Here is a 16,649-nt window from a genome sequence, read left to right as displayed (position 1 = left end):
ATTTCCAGGGGAGGGGAGAAGGCTTCTTTTTCTTGGTTAACGGACTGCTTCGTGAATTTGCATGTCATCCTTGCGCAGGGGCCATGCTAACCTTCTCTGTATTGTTCAGGTTTAGCATGTGCTGCTGACGTGAGCACAAGGCCTGTTGGTTGAGTCCCCAGCACCAGGCACAGTGCCTGGCAAAAGAGGGCCCTGGGTACTCTGCGGTAACACAACTGTGGTCCCTGGCTCAGTGGCTGACAGAACCAGTAAATGGGCCCGAGACCGACTAGAGGACCCATTAGACTCAAGGCCAGCAGGTGTGGGAGCAGAAATGGAGTCTGGCTAACCCAACCTGCCTGTCTGGTACCAGGAGGGGAAAGCGGCCAGCGGCACTTCTGCCCGCTCTGACCTCCGCTGCTCTGCCTGGTCCCACAAGGGTGCCTCAGGGACAGCTCGGAGGAGGGAGCCGCAGGGGAGGTGCAGGACAGTGACAGCTGCCACCTCCGAAAATGCTGGGACCTGGCTACCAGGCAGCAGTACAGGAACCAGGGTTAATTTTACCAGAAAAAAGGCCACACGCAGCCGTCCCGGTGGGAGGGTGGCGCCTGTGCGGCTCCGGCCCGCAGCCGCAATGGGGAAGAGGCAGAGGAAGGCCAGGCCGCGCCCGCAGAGGAGCTGCTCCACGCTGACCCCGAGGAGGGCCATGAGGAGGCCCCGGCACAGACCCCGTTTCACAAGTGCGGGTCCGGGCAGCCGGGTCCCGGATGGCGGGCTGTGCGGAGAAAGGCCTCACACGTACTCCCCACAGCCGGAGATGATCACCTTCTCCTTCGGCTTCCCGTCCTTGCTGCCCTGCGCCTTTGCGGGCGGAACAGAAGAGAAGGGGAGGGAGGGTGAGGATTAAAGGGGCTCAGGGACACCCATCCCCCCCAACCCCAGGCTGAGCAGAGCCGCCGCCTCCTGGAGCAGCCCCCCCCCCCCCCCCCAGGCCACAGGCCGCCGCTCCGCTGTCCCACGGGCTGTGCACCGAGGGCCCAGGCGGCACCCACCTCGATCTGCCGCAAGACATCCAGGCCTTCCGTGACCTCCCCGAACACCACGTGCTTGCCGTCCAGCCAGTCCGTCTTGTCACACGTCAGGAAGAACTGGGAGCCGTTGGTGTTTGGGCCGGAGTTGGCCATGGAGAGCAGGCCTGGGGGGGAACGAGCAGTCAGTCCCTCCACCCGGCTCCCTCAGCCAGGCCCACGCTGGGACGGACAGACCATGCGAGGTCTCTCCCCCTCACTGACGGCAGTGACACGGTGAGCAGGGTTCAATCACTTCAGACGGATTTAACCTTCCATTCACTCAACAAGCACTTCCTGTCTCCTTTGTAACCAGGCCCATGCTCAGCCTGGGGACACGGTCCCAGCTCTGGGGGGGCTCAGCCCAGTGGGAAAGAGTCACGAAGAGAGAGCTGGGCCGACAGCAGTGACAGAGCGAGGCCGGCACACAGACACCTGCGCAGGCGCCGGACGCGGAGGCAGCCACACAGGGACCGTGTGTGTGACGCGCTGGTACGCCATCATGGAAGGCTCTCTGGGGGAGGGGCCATCTGAGTGTGTCCAAGGCCCAGGTTGGTGGGCTGCGGGCGTGTGGCACGAGGCGCTGCAGCTGGGGCGTGGTGGTGAGAAAGCCGCTCTGCCCGCTGGGCCTCGGCCCGGTGCCCCTGTGGGTGGACCATGCACGTCCCGCTCCACCCTCAGTGCAGAGCAGAGCAGGGTGTCGGACACCGAACAGGCCAGCCTGCGAATGTTTTAAATATTCACGTACTTACTGTGTGTTTCTGATGTGTCAGCTGCTTTCCAGACACGGTGGTGAAAAGAAAGGCCGCATCCTACCTAATGAGGCTGCCATTCTCAGAAGGAAGACAGAAAACAAATAAGTAGAAAAATAAATGTATAATTTCAGGCATACGTGTGTGATGAAAAGTGAAGCTGACTCCACAGAGCGAGATGGTAGGAGAGTCCATACAGAGGCAGGTCAGGGACCAGGTGACACGTGTGACATCTGAAGGAAGTGAGGGGCACACCTGGAAACTAGGAGAGGAACACACTTGTGGAGACCCTGAGGGGTGAGCGGTGGGGACACGTGCGGTGGGGACGCAGAGGTGGAGTAGCAGGGCGGTGAGGGGCGCGGGGGAGGCGTCAGGTCCGGGTCGGTTGGCCCTGCTGGACGGATCCTTGGGGCGATGCGGCCCAGGAGGGCTGTCAGCAGAATGACGTGATGGGGTTTCTATGTAAAGACCTGACCACCTGACTACCTCTCCATATTGGACTCCCAGAGGCGAGAGCAGCCTGGAGGCAAGCTCCGCAGACTTCGGTGGTGGAGGAGGGTGAAGGGCGGCTGGACCAGGAGGTAATGGAAGATGCTGACGCAAAGTGATGGAGAAGAGGGGTCAAGGATGAGTCCTAAGTTTCTGACTCACCAGCCGGGTGCATGGTAGTGGCACTGACTGAAACAGGAAGAGCAAGAGGAAGAGTTTGGAGAGAAGAGCAAGAACTGTTGGGCATGATCGGCCTGGACTGAAATATGGGAATAACTTACAGAGAAATGGAAAGCCCCGGGGATGGGATGGGACTGGCTAAGACAGGGGTTCTAAATAGGGAAACACTGCCCACTGGAGGCTACTTGGAAACTGCAAGGTATGTTTTTGGTCAGTAATAGGTGGGGAGGGGGAACAACTGGCATTAGTGGGACGTGAGCCAATGCCGAGAAAAATTATGGTGTTGGGGGAGCAGAAGACTGTCATGTTTTTAATTAACCTCCTAGAATTATTTTCTTTAAACTAGGTGCAATTATGACTGTAATAAACATTTTTTAAAAAGCCTAGACTGAAACAAAAGGATTATGGGTAAAAAGGATCATTATGAACATTTAAGAAAATCTACCGCGCCCGGCTAGCTCAGTCAGTAGAGCATGAGACTCTTAATCTCAGGGTCGTGGGTTCGAGCCCCACGTTGGGCGAACGGATTAACTTTGCCGAAACCGGTTTGGCTCAGTGGATAGAGCGTCAGCCTGTGGACTGAAGGGTCCCAGGTTTGGTTCTTGTCAAGGGCATGTACCTTGGTTGCGGGCACATCCCCAGTGGGGGGTGTGCAGGAGGCAGCTGATCGATGTTTCTCTCTCATCGATGTTTCTAACTCTCTATCTCTCTCCCTTCCTTTCTGTAAAAAATCAATAAAATATATATATTTTTAAAAATCTGACACACAACTGTGACTAGTAGTTACCTCTGGGAAATGGCTGCAGATAGTGAGGGAAATTTTTTTAGCTTTTAATTTATAACCTTAAAAATAATAACTTTCACTGGAAAAACCTGGCAGAGATCTCTTTAACCTACTGATCAAAGCTAACATCACAAATATTGGAACTGACGCATGTACTTCCTTATAAGATGCACCAACAAGGAAACAGCTGCTCCTGAGGCATTCCTGCCAAAGCACATCGTCTACATCTGACCCTGAGGCAGGACCAGCCGACAACTGAGGAGCGACCTTAAACAATGGCCTATCCTCTTCAAAGATGTCACCATCACAAAAAAACAATGAAAACAGAGACTACAAGACTCGACCACTGAGTGTAATGTGCAAATCCTTGTTGGCAAGAAAAATTGCTAACATTACTATCAAGGAAAATATTGTGATAAGTGATGAAATTTGAATATGGGTTAATAGGGTTGTATTGATATTCTATTTCCTGATTTTGATAGTTTACTGTGATTAGCAAGGGAATATTCTTGTTCTCAGGAAATACCTACTAAATTATTTAGGAGTCAAAGGACATGTCTTCAACTTCCTCTCAACTGGTACGGGGGAGAGGGGTAAACATTTGTATATAATAAAATGATAGAGTATAGGGGCAAAAAGCAAATTAATGAATGGAAAAAGGACATATGGGAGTTCCTTGTATTCTTACAGAATTCTTATTTTATATATATATGTACATATGTACATATACACACACACACACACACATAATTTTAAAAAACACACAATAAAACTAAACCAGATGGCAATGAAAATATGTTATCCCTTTTAACTGCTTGTTCTTTCTAATGGTCCTAAGCCTTTATGGAGCTTCAAAATGCCTGCCCTGCCTCATTTGTTTCCAGCTGCTGGGACCTAAGATGCCTCACTTGGACTCGGGTAGAAATCGTGCCCAGGGTGCAGAATTCCAGGCAGCTTCCCTCCTCAGCTTGCTCAGCCACAGCTTCCACTGGAGCCTGCTCAACCGTTGTCATGGAAACGACATCTGAGCGCAGGAGTATCTGGATGCGGCCGGCTGGCTTGTTCCCAATCTTGATGTCCATGTACACCTGAGGGTTTGACCGGGCCTTTTTGGCAGTGCGCTCTCCCTGGGTGAAGAAGAAATCACTAGGTTAGAGAGAACTCCCTGAGCAGGGCAGCGAGTAGTCTTCTGCATATACACCCAGAACCCAAATGCAGGGAGCAGGCTGGAGTGAGGTGCCGACAGGGGAGGCCTGGGCCCCGCGGGGGCTGCGGGAGGCAGAGGCCATGGCCATCGCACCGAGCTAGATCAGCAACGGGAGACTGCAGCATAACTCCAGCCCACCCTGCAGGTACGTACCTCATCACACTCGCCCTGCCCTCAGACACGTAGGCTTGCTTCACCCTCCCTGCAGTCACATATAACACTGTTCTGGCCCAACAACTCTCCACACCTCAAACCCCAGCTCAAGCCCACTCACCTTACTCCAGTCAGAGAGACTCGAACCTTCTCCCTCTTGCCTAACCCTACATATTCGCAGGTTGGCTGCACTAGGGCCAAGGAGGGCAGCTGTCTTCCTGTGCCTCAGTGCTCAAAGACAATGGAGGAGTTGGGCCTTGCTTTATGCTCCAAGTAGACAAGGCTGACTAGATAAATGAAACATTCATTACAAACTCTCCATTTGTTTGATATAGAAAACTCTATTGTCTTTGACCGCCTTGTAGTGTAGCGAGGTCAACATATAGGCACTGAGCCCGGCCAGTGTCGCTCAGTGGTTGAGCTTCAACCCATGAACCAAGAGGTCATGGTTTGATTCCCGATTAGAGCACATGCCTGGGTTGCAGGCTTGATCTCCAGTGGGGGGGCGTGCAGGAGGCAGCTGGTGATTGATTGTCTCTCATTACTGATGTTTCTATCCTCTGAAATCAGCAAAAATATATTGAAAAAGAAAAACTACAACAAAACATAGGGGTATTGAATTATCAGGCCAAGCACTGGGGTTCAGATACGAAGAATTGGCTATGAATGGGGAAGGGATGTCCACAGCTGAGAGAAGCACACATCCTACATGATACAGCCTTGCTTCAAATCTCAATCCACCACTTACAGGCTGTGTAATGTTCGACAAGTTATTTGACCTCACTGGGCCCGTTTTGTCACCTAGAATTGGGGATAATAATAGTATTTATCTCAAAGGATTGTCAATAGGATTAAATATTTGTAAAGCAGTTAGAACATAGAGTAAGCAACAATTAAATGTTTGTTAAATAAGTAATGCCAAAACAAAGCAGTAAATGCTTGGAGAGAGGGTTCTACGGAAGCCCAGAAGGGACACTATCTAACTCAACTGGAGGACTCAGAAAATTTCCTGGAGAAGGCAGCAACTGAGCTCAGTTCTGACAGGGAGTAGGAGTTAACCAAATCAAATAAATTGGAAAGGGCATTTTAGGCAAAGGAACTGCTTATGCAAAAACATGAGATTTATAGGTAACTACAAACTCTTGTTTCATGGACCTCCTATCCCAGACTCAATCCTGTAGATGAGGGACCCCTAGCTGAGAGCGACATCATCAGATCTGTGTGCTCAGGCAGCTCCCCCTGCTGCTCAGGCCAGGACACAGCCTGGGGCTACTGTCATTACTCACAGGAGAGATGACAGAGGATAAGCCAAGAAAATGCAGCAGGAACAAACAGGAGAGGAGAGATTCAGGAAGACATAAAAGATAAAACTAGTTGGCTATGGCCATGCATCAGATAAAAATCATGAGGGGCTAAGATGACTCTGAGGCTCCTGGTTTGGGCACTATGAGGAAGAGAGCAAAATTACAAGATCAGGCCCGGGAAGACCAGCGTGAAAGGAGAGGCCTGGGAAAGGCTTTACTTTTGGTGATTGGGAAACGTGCAGGCAGAAATATGTGACACTTGGGAGAGAGGTCAGGGTTAGGACGAGACACCAGAACACTGAATGGTTATAACCTCAGACGGGACAGTGTGGAGAGAGGAGCCCCTGCACGATCCCAAGAAGCCAAGGTCAGGATGGGGTCGACAGGCCGGGAGAGCTGCGCCTGAGGGGAGGGGCCTCTGGAACGAGGGCCGGATGGGAAGACAGTGAGCCTGGCGCCCCAGTCTTCAGTGCTGGAGCAGGAAGATGAGGAGGCCGGAGGCTGATGAAAGGGACCCCTCTGCCCTTTCTCATCTTAGACACCTCCCTCCTACAGCAGCAATCAAATCCCTGAGCATACCTAGAGCCCAACGAGGATGAGAATCCCAAAGCTTCTCCATTCAACTCACCCACCACCCACATCAGAGGGGCCCTGGGAAGCGCCAGCCTCTCCTCCAGAAGAGAGCCTCCCTCTCACCTCCTGAGCTTCCGCTTTGGGGGGCTCCGACCCCTCTTCCTCTTTATTCTCTTCCAGAGTCTTCCCAGAGAACCTCTTCAACCAGTCATCATCTGACCAAACTGAAGGGAAAGAAGCAAACAAATGTCGAGAGACTCAGCTCACAGCCCACTGCTGATTGACTGTGCCCGGTTCTCCTGCTGTTTGGTCAGCAGGAAGACACGCCTGTGTGTGTACCTTCTGTCACAGGCAGAACTACCTCGGAGGGACTCCCAGAGCAAGGAAGGTTGTCACTGGGAAACTTCAAGTCTTCAAGTCCAGGTCTTAGCAGAGGCAGATGACAGTAAAGAGGGACTAAGCTAGGCCCTGGCCAGTGTGGCTCGATTGAAGCATTGTCCCATGCACCATAAAGGTTGTAGGCCCTGGCTGGTTTGGCTCAGTGGGTAGAGCATCGGCCTGAGGACTGAAGGGTCAAAGCACATGCCTGGGTTGTGAGCTCAATACCCAGTAAGGGGCGTAACAGGAGGCAGCCAATCAATGATTCTCTCTCATCATTGATATTTCTATCTCTCTCTCCCTCTACTTCCTCTCTGAAATCAATAAAAATATAAAAAAATAATCTGAAAAAATAAAAATTAAAACAAAGGTTGCAGGTTCGATTCCCTACTCAGGGCAAATATAGGAGGCAACCAATCAATGTTTATCTTTCTCTCTCTCCCTTCCTCTCTCTAAAATTAATAAAAACAAAAGCTGGGCCAATGTGGCTCAGTGGTTGAGTGTCAACCTATGAACCAGAAGTCACAGTTAGATTTCTGGTTAGGACACATGCCCAGTGTGGGGCCTGCAGGAGGCAGCCGGTCAGTGATTCTCTCTCATCAATGATGTTTCTCTCACTCTCTCCATCTCCTTTCCTCTCTGAAATCAATAAAAATACGTTTATATAAAAAAAAAACCACACAACATATCTTCGGGTGAGGATTAAAAAAAGAAAAAAGATGCCCTACCTGGTTTGGCTCAGTGGATAGAGCATCAGCCTATGGACTGAAGGGTCCCGGGTTCAATTCTGGTCAAGGGCACATGCCTGGGTTATGAGCTCAACCCAGGGTGTGCAGGAGGCAGCCAATCAATGATTCTCTCTCATCATTGATGTTTCCATCTCTCTCACCCTTTCCTTTACTCCCTGAAATCAATAAAAATATATTTTTTAAAAGAAAAGGGAAAAAAGAAGGACTAAGCAGAACAAAAGTAAGTTCCACCCTTGTCAAGGAGGGAAGGGCACAGTCTATGTCTATGTCCAAAAGCAAGACTTTCATGGGGACAATGCCTCTAGCTTTGCTGAGAATCTCAAACTCTATTATTTCCCTGGAGGTGCCACGTTCTCTCCCCGCTATAAACCACCCTATTCATGTGCATAGCACCACCATAGCAGGAAGTAAGGTAGGGATAAAAAATGCAAAGGGGCCAAAGTTAGGGACATGATGGGGAATCTGTGTTGGCCCCACTCACCTGGCCTGGAAGAGCCTTCCTTAATCCCCATCACTGATTTGGTCAAATTGACACGCATTGTTCTCCCAAAGAATTCCGATTCATTCTGAAAGGTTTATAACACATCAGCTCCTTTAACCTCATTAGATTAAAAGAATACCTGACAGCCTGCCATTTCCTTCTAAGAAGTCTGAGACCTATGATTAATCTAAACTGAGAGCCTGCACCCCCCTCTCCCAGCAAACAAGCTAAGCACAAAACTAACCATAAAAAGTGCCTGAGACACCACACACTTCCTTTCTCCCAACAGGAAGGTCTGTGCTGACATGATCTTCAGATCTGAAATGATAAGGATGAATGCAGTTACCAAGTACTGAGTCCACCTTAAAAGTCAAGATCGGCACTGAATTGGAAAAACCTGGGATTGCTGACTGTTGAGAGATACATTTCATGGAAGAGTAACAGAGAACATGGAGAGAAGAATGCAATATTCCACTGCTCAAGAATAAGTGATATGCGGGCCCTCCGCCAAGATGGCAGCAGCCGAAGAAGACGGGTTACTGCTGTGCTTCTCCCCAAGCTGTTGGCGATCAGCAAGAAGTTTCCGGACGAAGTGGAAGTAGCGGCTGAACCCAGCAGTTCCTGGGTAATCCAAGAGAAGGTGTTGAAAGGACTACACCTCCTTGAGAAGGCTGCCAAAATGTTATTGCAGCTCAGCTTGTTCTTCCACCAACCTGAAGTGCCAGCATTTCAGGGAGCGCTCGCCATGACACAAGCCAACCTGGCAAGCGCCTAGATAACTTGCAGTGGACTCGAGAACACTTTTTAAACTACTTAACTCAGTGCCAACCCTATCATGTGGCAGAGTCTGAGTTGCCCAAAACCAAGAACAATTCAACTGAAAGTGACACTGCTAGTTCCTCCATGGCCCCACCCTAATCTCATTGCTCTGGCATCTCAGAGCTGGGCTAAAACAGAGGCACAAGCAGAGGAGGAGGTGGCGTGTGGGTTGTCTGCACTGGAATCGGCTGTGGGAAGTGGTGAAGCAGATTATGGCGCCTTCACGAGTTATATCTCCTTCACCTCGAAGGTGGACTGCTATGAGCTTAGAGGAGACTGAGAGCATTGGCCAGGAGATAAAAGATCCTGAGAGAAAAAGACTCTTCAAAAGAGGCATCGACTTCTTGCTCATCTCTTCAGGCCAGGCCTCCAATGAAACCCTTCATTCTCACTCGGAATGCACCCCACGCCAAAATATTTCGAGCTGGCTATTCAAGTCTGGTGTCTGTGATGGCGGGAGACTAGTATGATCAGCACTAGAAGTTGGGAGAGCTAACAGATCAGGGAACAGCCAAGACAACATCAGAGGTCAAAAGAGCCGCTCAGTAACAGGAAGAGCAGGAAGATGAGCAAGTGCTCTACCGTGCCCGGGAGGGGGACAACGGAAAGGACACCCCTCCTACGGGTTGCAACAGAACCCTAACCCTTCTCACAAGACAGGACGACAGGGAACGTGCATCTTCCCCAAGAAGGAAAGCTGTGCAGTTATCCGCTCCCTGGGCTCCTGCTTCAGCTCTGTACCGTGACAGCAAAGACGCCTAATCTTGCTTTGTGTCTAATAAAGTGTCAAGCAATTGAGTATTTTGTTTCCTAGGTGATGAACCAGTGATTCTTGTTTTGGCATCATCCTTATCATGCTGTATTTCAATTCCTTAAGTGGAAAGAAGAGTATTGAGAAATGGCTCACTATAATCAATGGCTGTAAGAATGACCCTTAAAAAATAACCAAAGTCCCTTCTATTATAGGAGCCTGCAGAACAAAGGTAAGTGATACTAAGAAAAAGCAAGTAGAGAGATTTAAAAAAAAAAAAAGGCGGGGGGGAGGCCTTGTTGCCCAGGCAGTATGGCTCGGTGGTTGAGCATCAACCTATGAACCAGGAGGCCACAGTTTAATTCCCCGTCAGGGCACCCGGGGGGGGGGGGGGGGGGGGGAGGGCGGGGGGGGCTCATTCCCAGGAGGGGGTGTGTAGGAGGTAGCAGATCAATGATTTTCTCTCATCATTGATGTTTCTTTTTCTTTTTTTTAAAATATATTTTATTGATTTTTTACAGAGGAAGAGAGAGGGATAGAGAGTTAGAAACATCGATGAGAGAGAAACATTGATCAGCTGCCTCCTGCACACCCCCCACTGGGGATGTGCCCGCAACCAAGGTACATGCCCTTGACCGGAATCGAACCCGGGACCCTTGAGTCCGCAGGCCGACGCTCTATCCACTGAGCCAAACCGGTTTTGGCTCATCATTGATGTTTCTATCTCTCTTTCACCCTCTGAACTCAATAAAAATATATTTTTTAAAAAGTTTATTTTGGACCCTTTCATAAAAATTAAAAAACATGAATTAAGATTCTTTAAAAAGATTTAGGTTGCCCTTGTGGTTTCTTTAGAAACAAATATGAATAAGGTAAAAAAAAATTGAATGACAGCACGAAATGACATCCTTATTTCATACTTAGTCAAAAAGATTGATCCTAAACATTTTTTTAATGGCCAAACATGTAAGGGTTTTGTGGTGGGCAAAACAATGCCCCTCAACACGTTGTCCACATTCTAGCCTTGAAAACTGAGAATATGCTTCTTATATGACAAGAAGGAACTAAGGTTACAGATGGAAACAGATTCTCCCCTAGATTCTCCCCTAGAAGGAACACAGCACTGCCGATCCCTTGACTTTAACTTGGTGAGAGCCATTTTGGACTTCTGATGTCTAGAACTGTACTAAGGTAGCACACTTGTATTGTGTAAACCACCCAATTTGTGGAGATTTGTTAAAGCAGTAATAGGAATTCATTTCTTCTGAAGCACCCAACCTGTCATAATCCTGTAGGTATTCTATTTCTTGGTTGTTAATTGGTTTAACTTAACAAGAGGGTCACTTTTCAATGGTTCAAAAGAGCCTCACTTTCTGCCCTGGCTGGTTTGGCTCACTGGATAAGAGCGTCGGCCTGCGGACTGAAGGGTCCCGGGTTCAATTCCAGTTAAGGGCACATGCCCAGGTTGTGGGCTAGATCCCCAGTAGGGGGTGTGTAGGAGGCAGCCAATCAATGATTTTTCTCTCAACTTTGACATTTCTAGCTCTCTCCCCCTCTTCCTCTCTAAAAGCAATCTATACTAATAAAAGGGTAATATGCTAATTAGACTGGGAGACCTTCCAGACGTTCTTCTGGACAAAACCATGGTGGCAGGGCTGAGGTAGAGGTGGTTAGAGGCCAAGAGGGGAGGGCAGTTGTGATCAGGCTGGTGGAGGGGGGCCATTGGGGGTGATTAGGTCAGCGGGGGGGGGGGGGGGGAAGGGGACAGTTGGGGGTGAGAAGACCAACAAGGGGCCAGTTGGGGGCGAGCAGGCCATCAGTGGGGGTCAATTGGAGGTGATTAGGACAGTGGGGCGGGAGGGGAGTTTAGAGTGAGCAGGCCAGCAGGGGGGGCAGTTGGGGGTGATCAGGCTGGCAGGGGGGGACGTTTGGGGGTGAGCAGGCCAGTGGCAGGGGGCAGTTGGGGGCAAGCAGGTCGCAGGCAGAGTGACTAGGGGCAATCAGGCAGGCAGGCAGGTGAGCGGTTAGGAGCCAGCAGCCCCGGATTGTGAGAGGGATGTCTGACTGCCGATTTAGGCCCGATCCCTGTAAACCGGCAGTAGGACATCCTTCGAGGGGCCCCAGACTGGAGAGGGTGCAGGCCAGGCTAAGGGATCCCCCCCCATTCACGAATTTCATGCACTGGGCCACTAGTCCTATATAATAAAAGGCTGATATGCAAATTGACCAAATAGCAGAATGACCAGTCACTATGATGCGCACTGACCACCAGGGGGCAGATGTCCAACATAGGATGCCCCCTGGTGGTCAGTGCACTCCCACAGGGGGAGCGCTGCTCAGCCAGAAGCCCTGAGCTGGGCTCACGGCTGGCGAGCACAGCGACGGTGGCAGGAGCCTCTCCCACCTCCACAGCAGGGCTAAGGATGCCCAACTGCCGGCTTAGGCTCACTTCAGGGAGCAGGCCTAAGCCATCAGTTGGACATCCTGAGGGCTCCCAGACTGTGAGAGGGTGCAGGCCAGGCTGAGGGACCACCCCAAGTGCACGAATCTCGTGCACCAGGCCTCTAGTAAAAAATATATATTTTAAAAAAGAGCCTCACTTTTTAAACTAGAGCCCAAAAAAGCAGTTTTCCATAATCACTTTTAGATACTTCATGAAATCCTGCCTCTTATGCAAGATTCATAATTTTAACTTGCAATTAATTTACACTCTATTTGCAGTATACTGCCCTAGAGCAGTGATTTTCAACCTTTTTCATCTCATGGCACACACAAACTATTACTAAAATTTCTGCTGCACACCAAAAAAATAATTGTTAATCTGACAAAAATTTTTTTATTCATTCACACAGGATGGCTTTTTTGACAATCTAAAGGAAATTAGGACAGCACCCCTGACTAAATTAGTCAGGTATTGCATGTTTTAAAAATTCTTGCAGCACACCAGTTGAAAATCACTGCCCTAGACTAAAGGTCAACAAACTTTCTGAAAAGGGTTAGAGAGTAACTATTTTAAGCTTTGCAGGCCACATACACTCTCTGCTGCATATCCTACCCCCCACCCCCCCGACACACACACACACACACACACACACACACACACACACAGACCCTTTTATTTTATTGTTATTTTATTTTTTGCACTTGTGATTCCTTTAATACAAATTGCTACCAACAAATATGTAAAGATATGGCAGATTATGCATTTCATCAAAGCACTTTAAGCATAAAACAGATTCAAATGCTATAAGTTCATGCATGAAGTCCAAGAAGTGTAGGCAACCCTCTCTCTAATCAGAATCCGTTATTCCTCAGTTGCAGATGAGATAGGGCACAATCTGTTACAGACAGGGCACTGTTGTAAAACCAGGATAATATTCTTGAATTAAGAACGTCCTCCTTAAATTAAAAAGACTTTCCCAAGTGTCTTCCAGCAATGTACAGTAGGTCCTCGGGTTACATCAGAGATCCGTCCCTATAGTGCAGCATAACACGATTTTCGCCGTAAGTCGAAACCCACCTACATAAGCACCTACGTCACTCACATGGAGCACATACACAGCAGTAATGAAGTGAAACAGTAAAAGAAATTTAAAAGATAACAATTCCTGACCTTTTCTTGTGGTAAATAAATAATAAAAAACATAAAGCACATATATACATACATACGTCAAAATGACGGAACATTTTTTATAAATACATGGGAGATTACAACGTAACCACGAAACGACATATGAGTCCAACATAACCCAAGGACTGTCTATAGTATATGCTGACCTCTTAATTCCATAAATTAACTTTCCTTTGATTCCATTTTTATGATGGTTCAGTTTTGTCTTAAAATTGGTTTAAATTTATATAATTCTATACATGTTCACAAATTATTACATACACAGCATAATCTTTAAGACAGAGTCTGCAAACATATGTCCTATTCAGAAAAAGAAAATTCATGTTTCCCGCCTGGCTTTTTTCTTCTTTTTTGTTTGGGAGATTCCTAGCTAGTTTCAAACTTGGTTTGAGAAACAGGCACACCATTTTCCTTAGTATTTGTCTTGGATTTATCTGACTCTTGTAGCATCGGTGCCATTTGAGCTCTTGTCAGAATCACTTTATAAAATAACAAATGGCTCGGGAGAAACAGCAGGTGGAAGAGTCTTCATGGGATGGTTATTTTTGACCAGTGCTTCTACTGGATCTCTAGTGCTTATGGTTTTCTAAGAAAAAAGCTTTTTCCTATTTTGGATGGACTTTAGATGTATTCACTAGAAGCTCTTCACTAATCTCTTTTTCTAATTCTTCTGGGTCCTGTGCAGGGAGTTATCATCACCTTCTTCTTCTTCTTCTTCTTTTTAGATTTCCCGGTTGAAAGAACACCCTCTCCCTTTTCTTTATCATCATCTGAAACTTTTTGATCATCAGTAGTAGTAGACTGAGAAACTGGCTCAGCAGTAGACCCAGAAACAGCAGAGTTAAGTGTGAGAGATGCAAAAGAAGCAGAATTCTATTCAGATATTCATTCTCCTATCCACACTAGACCAAGCAGCAATGCCAGAAAATATTGGTCACTCCAACTCCTTCCATAGTCTTTTCCATTCCCATTAGCATCTCCAGTGTCTTGTCCCCAAGCAGATGGCTCAGTTTTCCTCTTGCCTGCAGAAGTAGATGAAACAGAGTTCCACTTCTCTTCACCTGCACTTATAAGAGGTGTTTTTTATAGACTTTTCATTGCAGTCTCCTCCATTTATACTGAGGTTTTCATTTAATCCTGAAGAAACCTGAAGTTTAGGATCTCCTTTTCCAGACTTCAAGTTGCCAACTCAAACATTTAGATGAGATTCACCTTTATTCTTCTTGGAGCCAATATGAAATGATGCAGTTGTAAATTGCTTGGTGGTAACTATGATGGTATTTCCTATCCCAGGGATAGTTGAATCCAATGAACCAGAACCAGTCTACACCTTATCAGGTTTACGTTGCTTTAAGGCTCCTTCATCAACTTCCTTCCCATCATGGCATAAACTGCTTTGCACTGCTTTAGCATCTGACGTTGATTTCGACTCTTCATTTTTCTTATCCACCTCTAATGGTTGAGTTGCTGTTTCACTTACAGGAAATCGGGCAACTTGCATGTCAGCCACTTCAGCAACCCGCCCATTTGGCCTAATCCAAATATAAAAGGTTTCTAGCTCGTCGTAGTTATCCCGATGGTTGAGTGCCATCCTGTGCATCAAAGGGTCGCTGGTTCGATTTCCAGTCGGGGCACTTACGTGGGTTTCAGGTTTGATCCCTCGTCGGGCCACGTATGAAAAGTAACTGGTTGGTAGTGGTCTCCCACAGGGATGTCTCTCTCTATACAAGTTTCTGAAGTTGGGCAGTTTCTTCCCGGTCCTCTTCTCCTCTTCCATGCGGAGGCTCTTCAGCACAGCCAGGTTGTAGGCGGTCGTCTGCGGCGGCGCAGGCGTCAACTCCCGACAGTAGATCTTGCGCTTCTTGCGGGCGCCGGTGGCCGCTGCCTCCTCCCGCCGGCCCCTCCGCTTCCTGCGGTCCCGCGGTTCCCTGGCGAACGACGAGGCCCAGGAGCACATCGCGACCCAGCCGTAGCCCAGCAGAAAGACCACCATCAGCACGAGCAAGTTCCAGGCCAGCAGGGTCAGCCAGTCCTGGTACTGCTGCGGTATCGGCGGGTTTTCTCTGGCGGCCCTCCTGGCCTCCGAAATACCGTACTTTTTATCCAGCCATATTAACCACTCGTCGATCTCGTCGGCAAGGTCGTCCATCCAGCTCCTCGGAGCCATCCCCATCCTCCCTCCCGTCTCAGCCATTCGCGGCAGGACGCTGGGGCGCAAGATGCCGAGGGAGAGTCAAGGGAAGCGAGAAAGGGCCGGGCAGACAGCCGCAGCGCCTCGGAGCCGGGATCCGCCGTTGACGCGGCTGCCGCGCTGGAGCCGGATCGGCCGTTGACGCAGCTGCCAAGCCGGGATCCGCCGTTGACGCGGCTGCCGTCCCGGAGCCCGGATCGGCCGTTGACGCAGCTGCCAAGCCGGTACCGCAGTTGACGCGGCGGCTGCGCCGGAGCCCGGATGGGCCGTTGACGCAGCTGCCAAGCCGGGATCCGCAGTTGACGCGGCGGCTGCGCCGGAACCCGGATCCGCCGTTGACGCGGCTGCCGCGCCGGAACCCGGATCGGCCGTTGACGCGGCTGCCGGGAGGGGAGGGAGGGAGGAGAGGGGCTCCCAGCTCCCCCTCGTCAGCCTCGCTCCGCCAGCGCCGGGAGGAGGGGGCGGCGGAGGGAGTGTCTCCGGGGACGGCCACTAAGCGGCGTCAGGGCGCCAGTGCCACCAGGCTGACGTCCCCGGTGGAACAATGGCGGCTTGGGGAAGGGGCGCCGGTCACATCCACACACATACCTTTAAAAACATAAAAGCCATGTCGCTCACAGGCCGTACAAAAACAGGCTGCAGAGGGCGCCGGCACATCATCTGTAGTTTCCTGACCGCCAATGTAGATACAGAACAGTCAGGGAAAATTGGTCAACAAAGATGGCTGGTACTTATTCAAATGTTAAATGGGGGGATATCTGAATAAGAATCAATTTTATAAATAGTTCATAGTGAACACTTTTAAATGATGACGGCTTTGCTTCCTATGTAACTGTGACTATGGAAACTAGAAACAGGCTGCACACGCGGGTGCTGTGTGCAGTGACTAAGCGCCAGGAACAGCGTCAGTACGCCGCTAAGGTTCTCAGCTGCTGCAGTACCAGCCCCCTCCCCAAGCTCATGTCTGCAGCTCAGCTCTTCTTGTAGTTAGCACTTACATAAATTCAGTAACTCAAGCACAGGAGAAAAGACGTATTTTCCCTTCCTAACTGCCTGGATTTATGTATCTATTTAACAAAGAACATACACTAACTGCTTGTTAGAGTTGGTGGTCTACAGCCCTGTTCCCAGATGATGGAAACAGAGAATACACACAGGAAA

At 49.3% G+C, this 16,649-nt stretch overlaps 1 protein-coding gene and 2 pseudogenes across 3 annotated transcripts in view; 1 reads left to right on the top strand and 2 right to left on the bottom strand.

Moving 5' to 3' along the window:
* Positions 1–41: 41 nt before the first annotated feature.
* LOC307103512 (uncharacterized protein) overlaps positions 42–16,649 on the bottom strand; it is a gene marked incomplete at its 5' end in the record, with an annotated part of 21,525 nt that continues 4,917 nt past the window's right edge. Inside the window, 10 exon segments of the mRNA XM_079777863.1 lie at positions 42–840; positions 1,032–1,174; positions 1,341–1,767; positions 4,160–4,378; positions 6,612–6,712; positions 8,097–8,181; positions 8,341–8,414; positions 8,637–8,717; positions 15,580–15,868; positions 16,077–16,158. Of these exon segments, the coding sequence (XP_079633989.1) occupies positions 772–840; positions 1,032–1,174; positions 1,341–1,767; positions 4,160–4,378; positions 6,612–6,712; positions 8,097–8,181; positions 8,341–8,414; positions 8,637–8,717; positions 15,580–15,868; positions 16,077–16,158 (1,570 nt within the window). The 3' untranslated portion in view covers positions 42–771.
* On the top strand, positions 8,426–10,007 carry LOC307102935 (immunoglobulin-binding protein 1-like; annotated as a pseudogene). The gene has a single exon. The product of its transcript is annotated as an immunoglobulin-binding protein 1-like (transcript).
* Positions 13,617–15,491, bottom strand: LOC307102932 (protein LYRIC-like; annotated as a pseudogene). Its single transcript has one exon. The product of its transcript is annotated as a protein LYRIC-like (transcript).

The sequence above is a fragment of the Cnephaeus nilssonii genome, assembly GCF_951640355.1.
Source record: "Cnephaeus nilssonii genome assembly, chromosome: 7".
Classification (NCBI taxonomy): domain Eukaryota; kingdom Metazoa; phylum Chordata; class Mammalia; order Chiroptera; family Vespertilionidae; genus Cnephaeus; species Cnephaeus nilssonii.
This window is presented reverse-complemented; position numbering and strand designations above follow the sequence as displayed.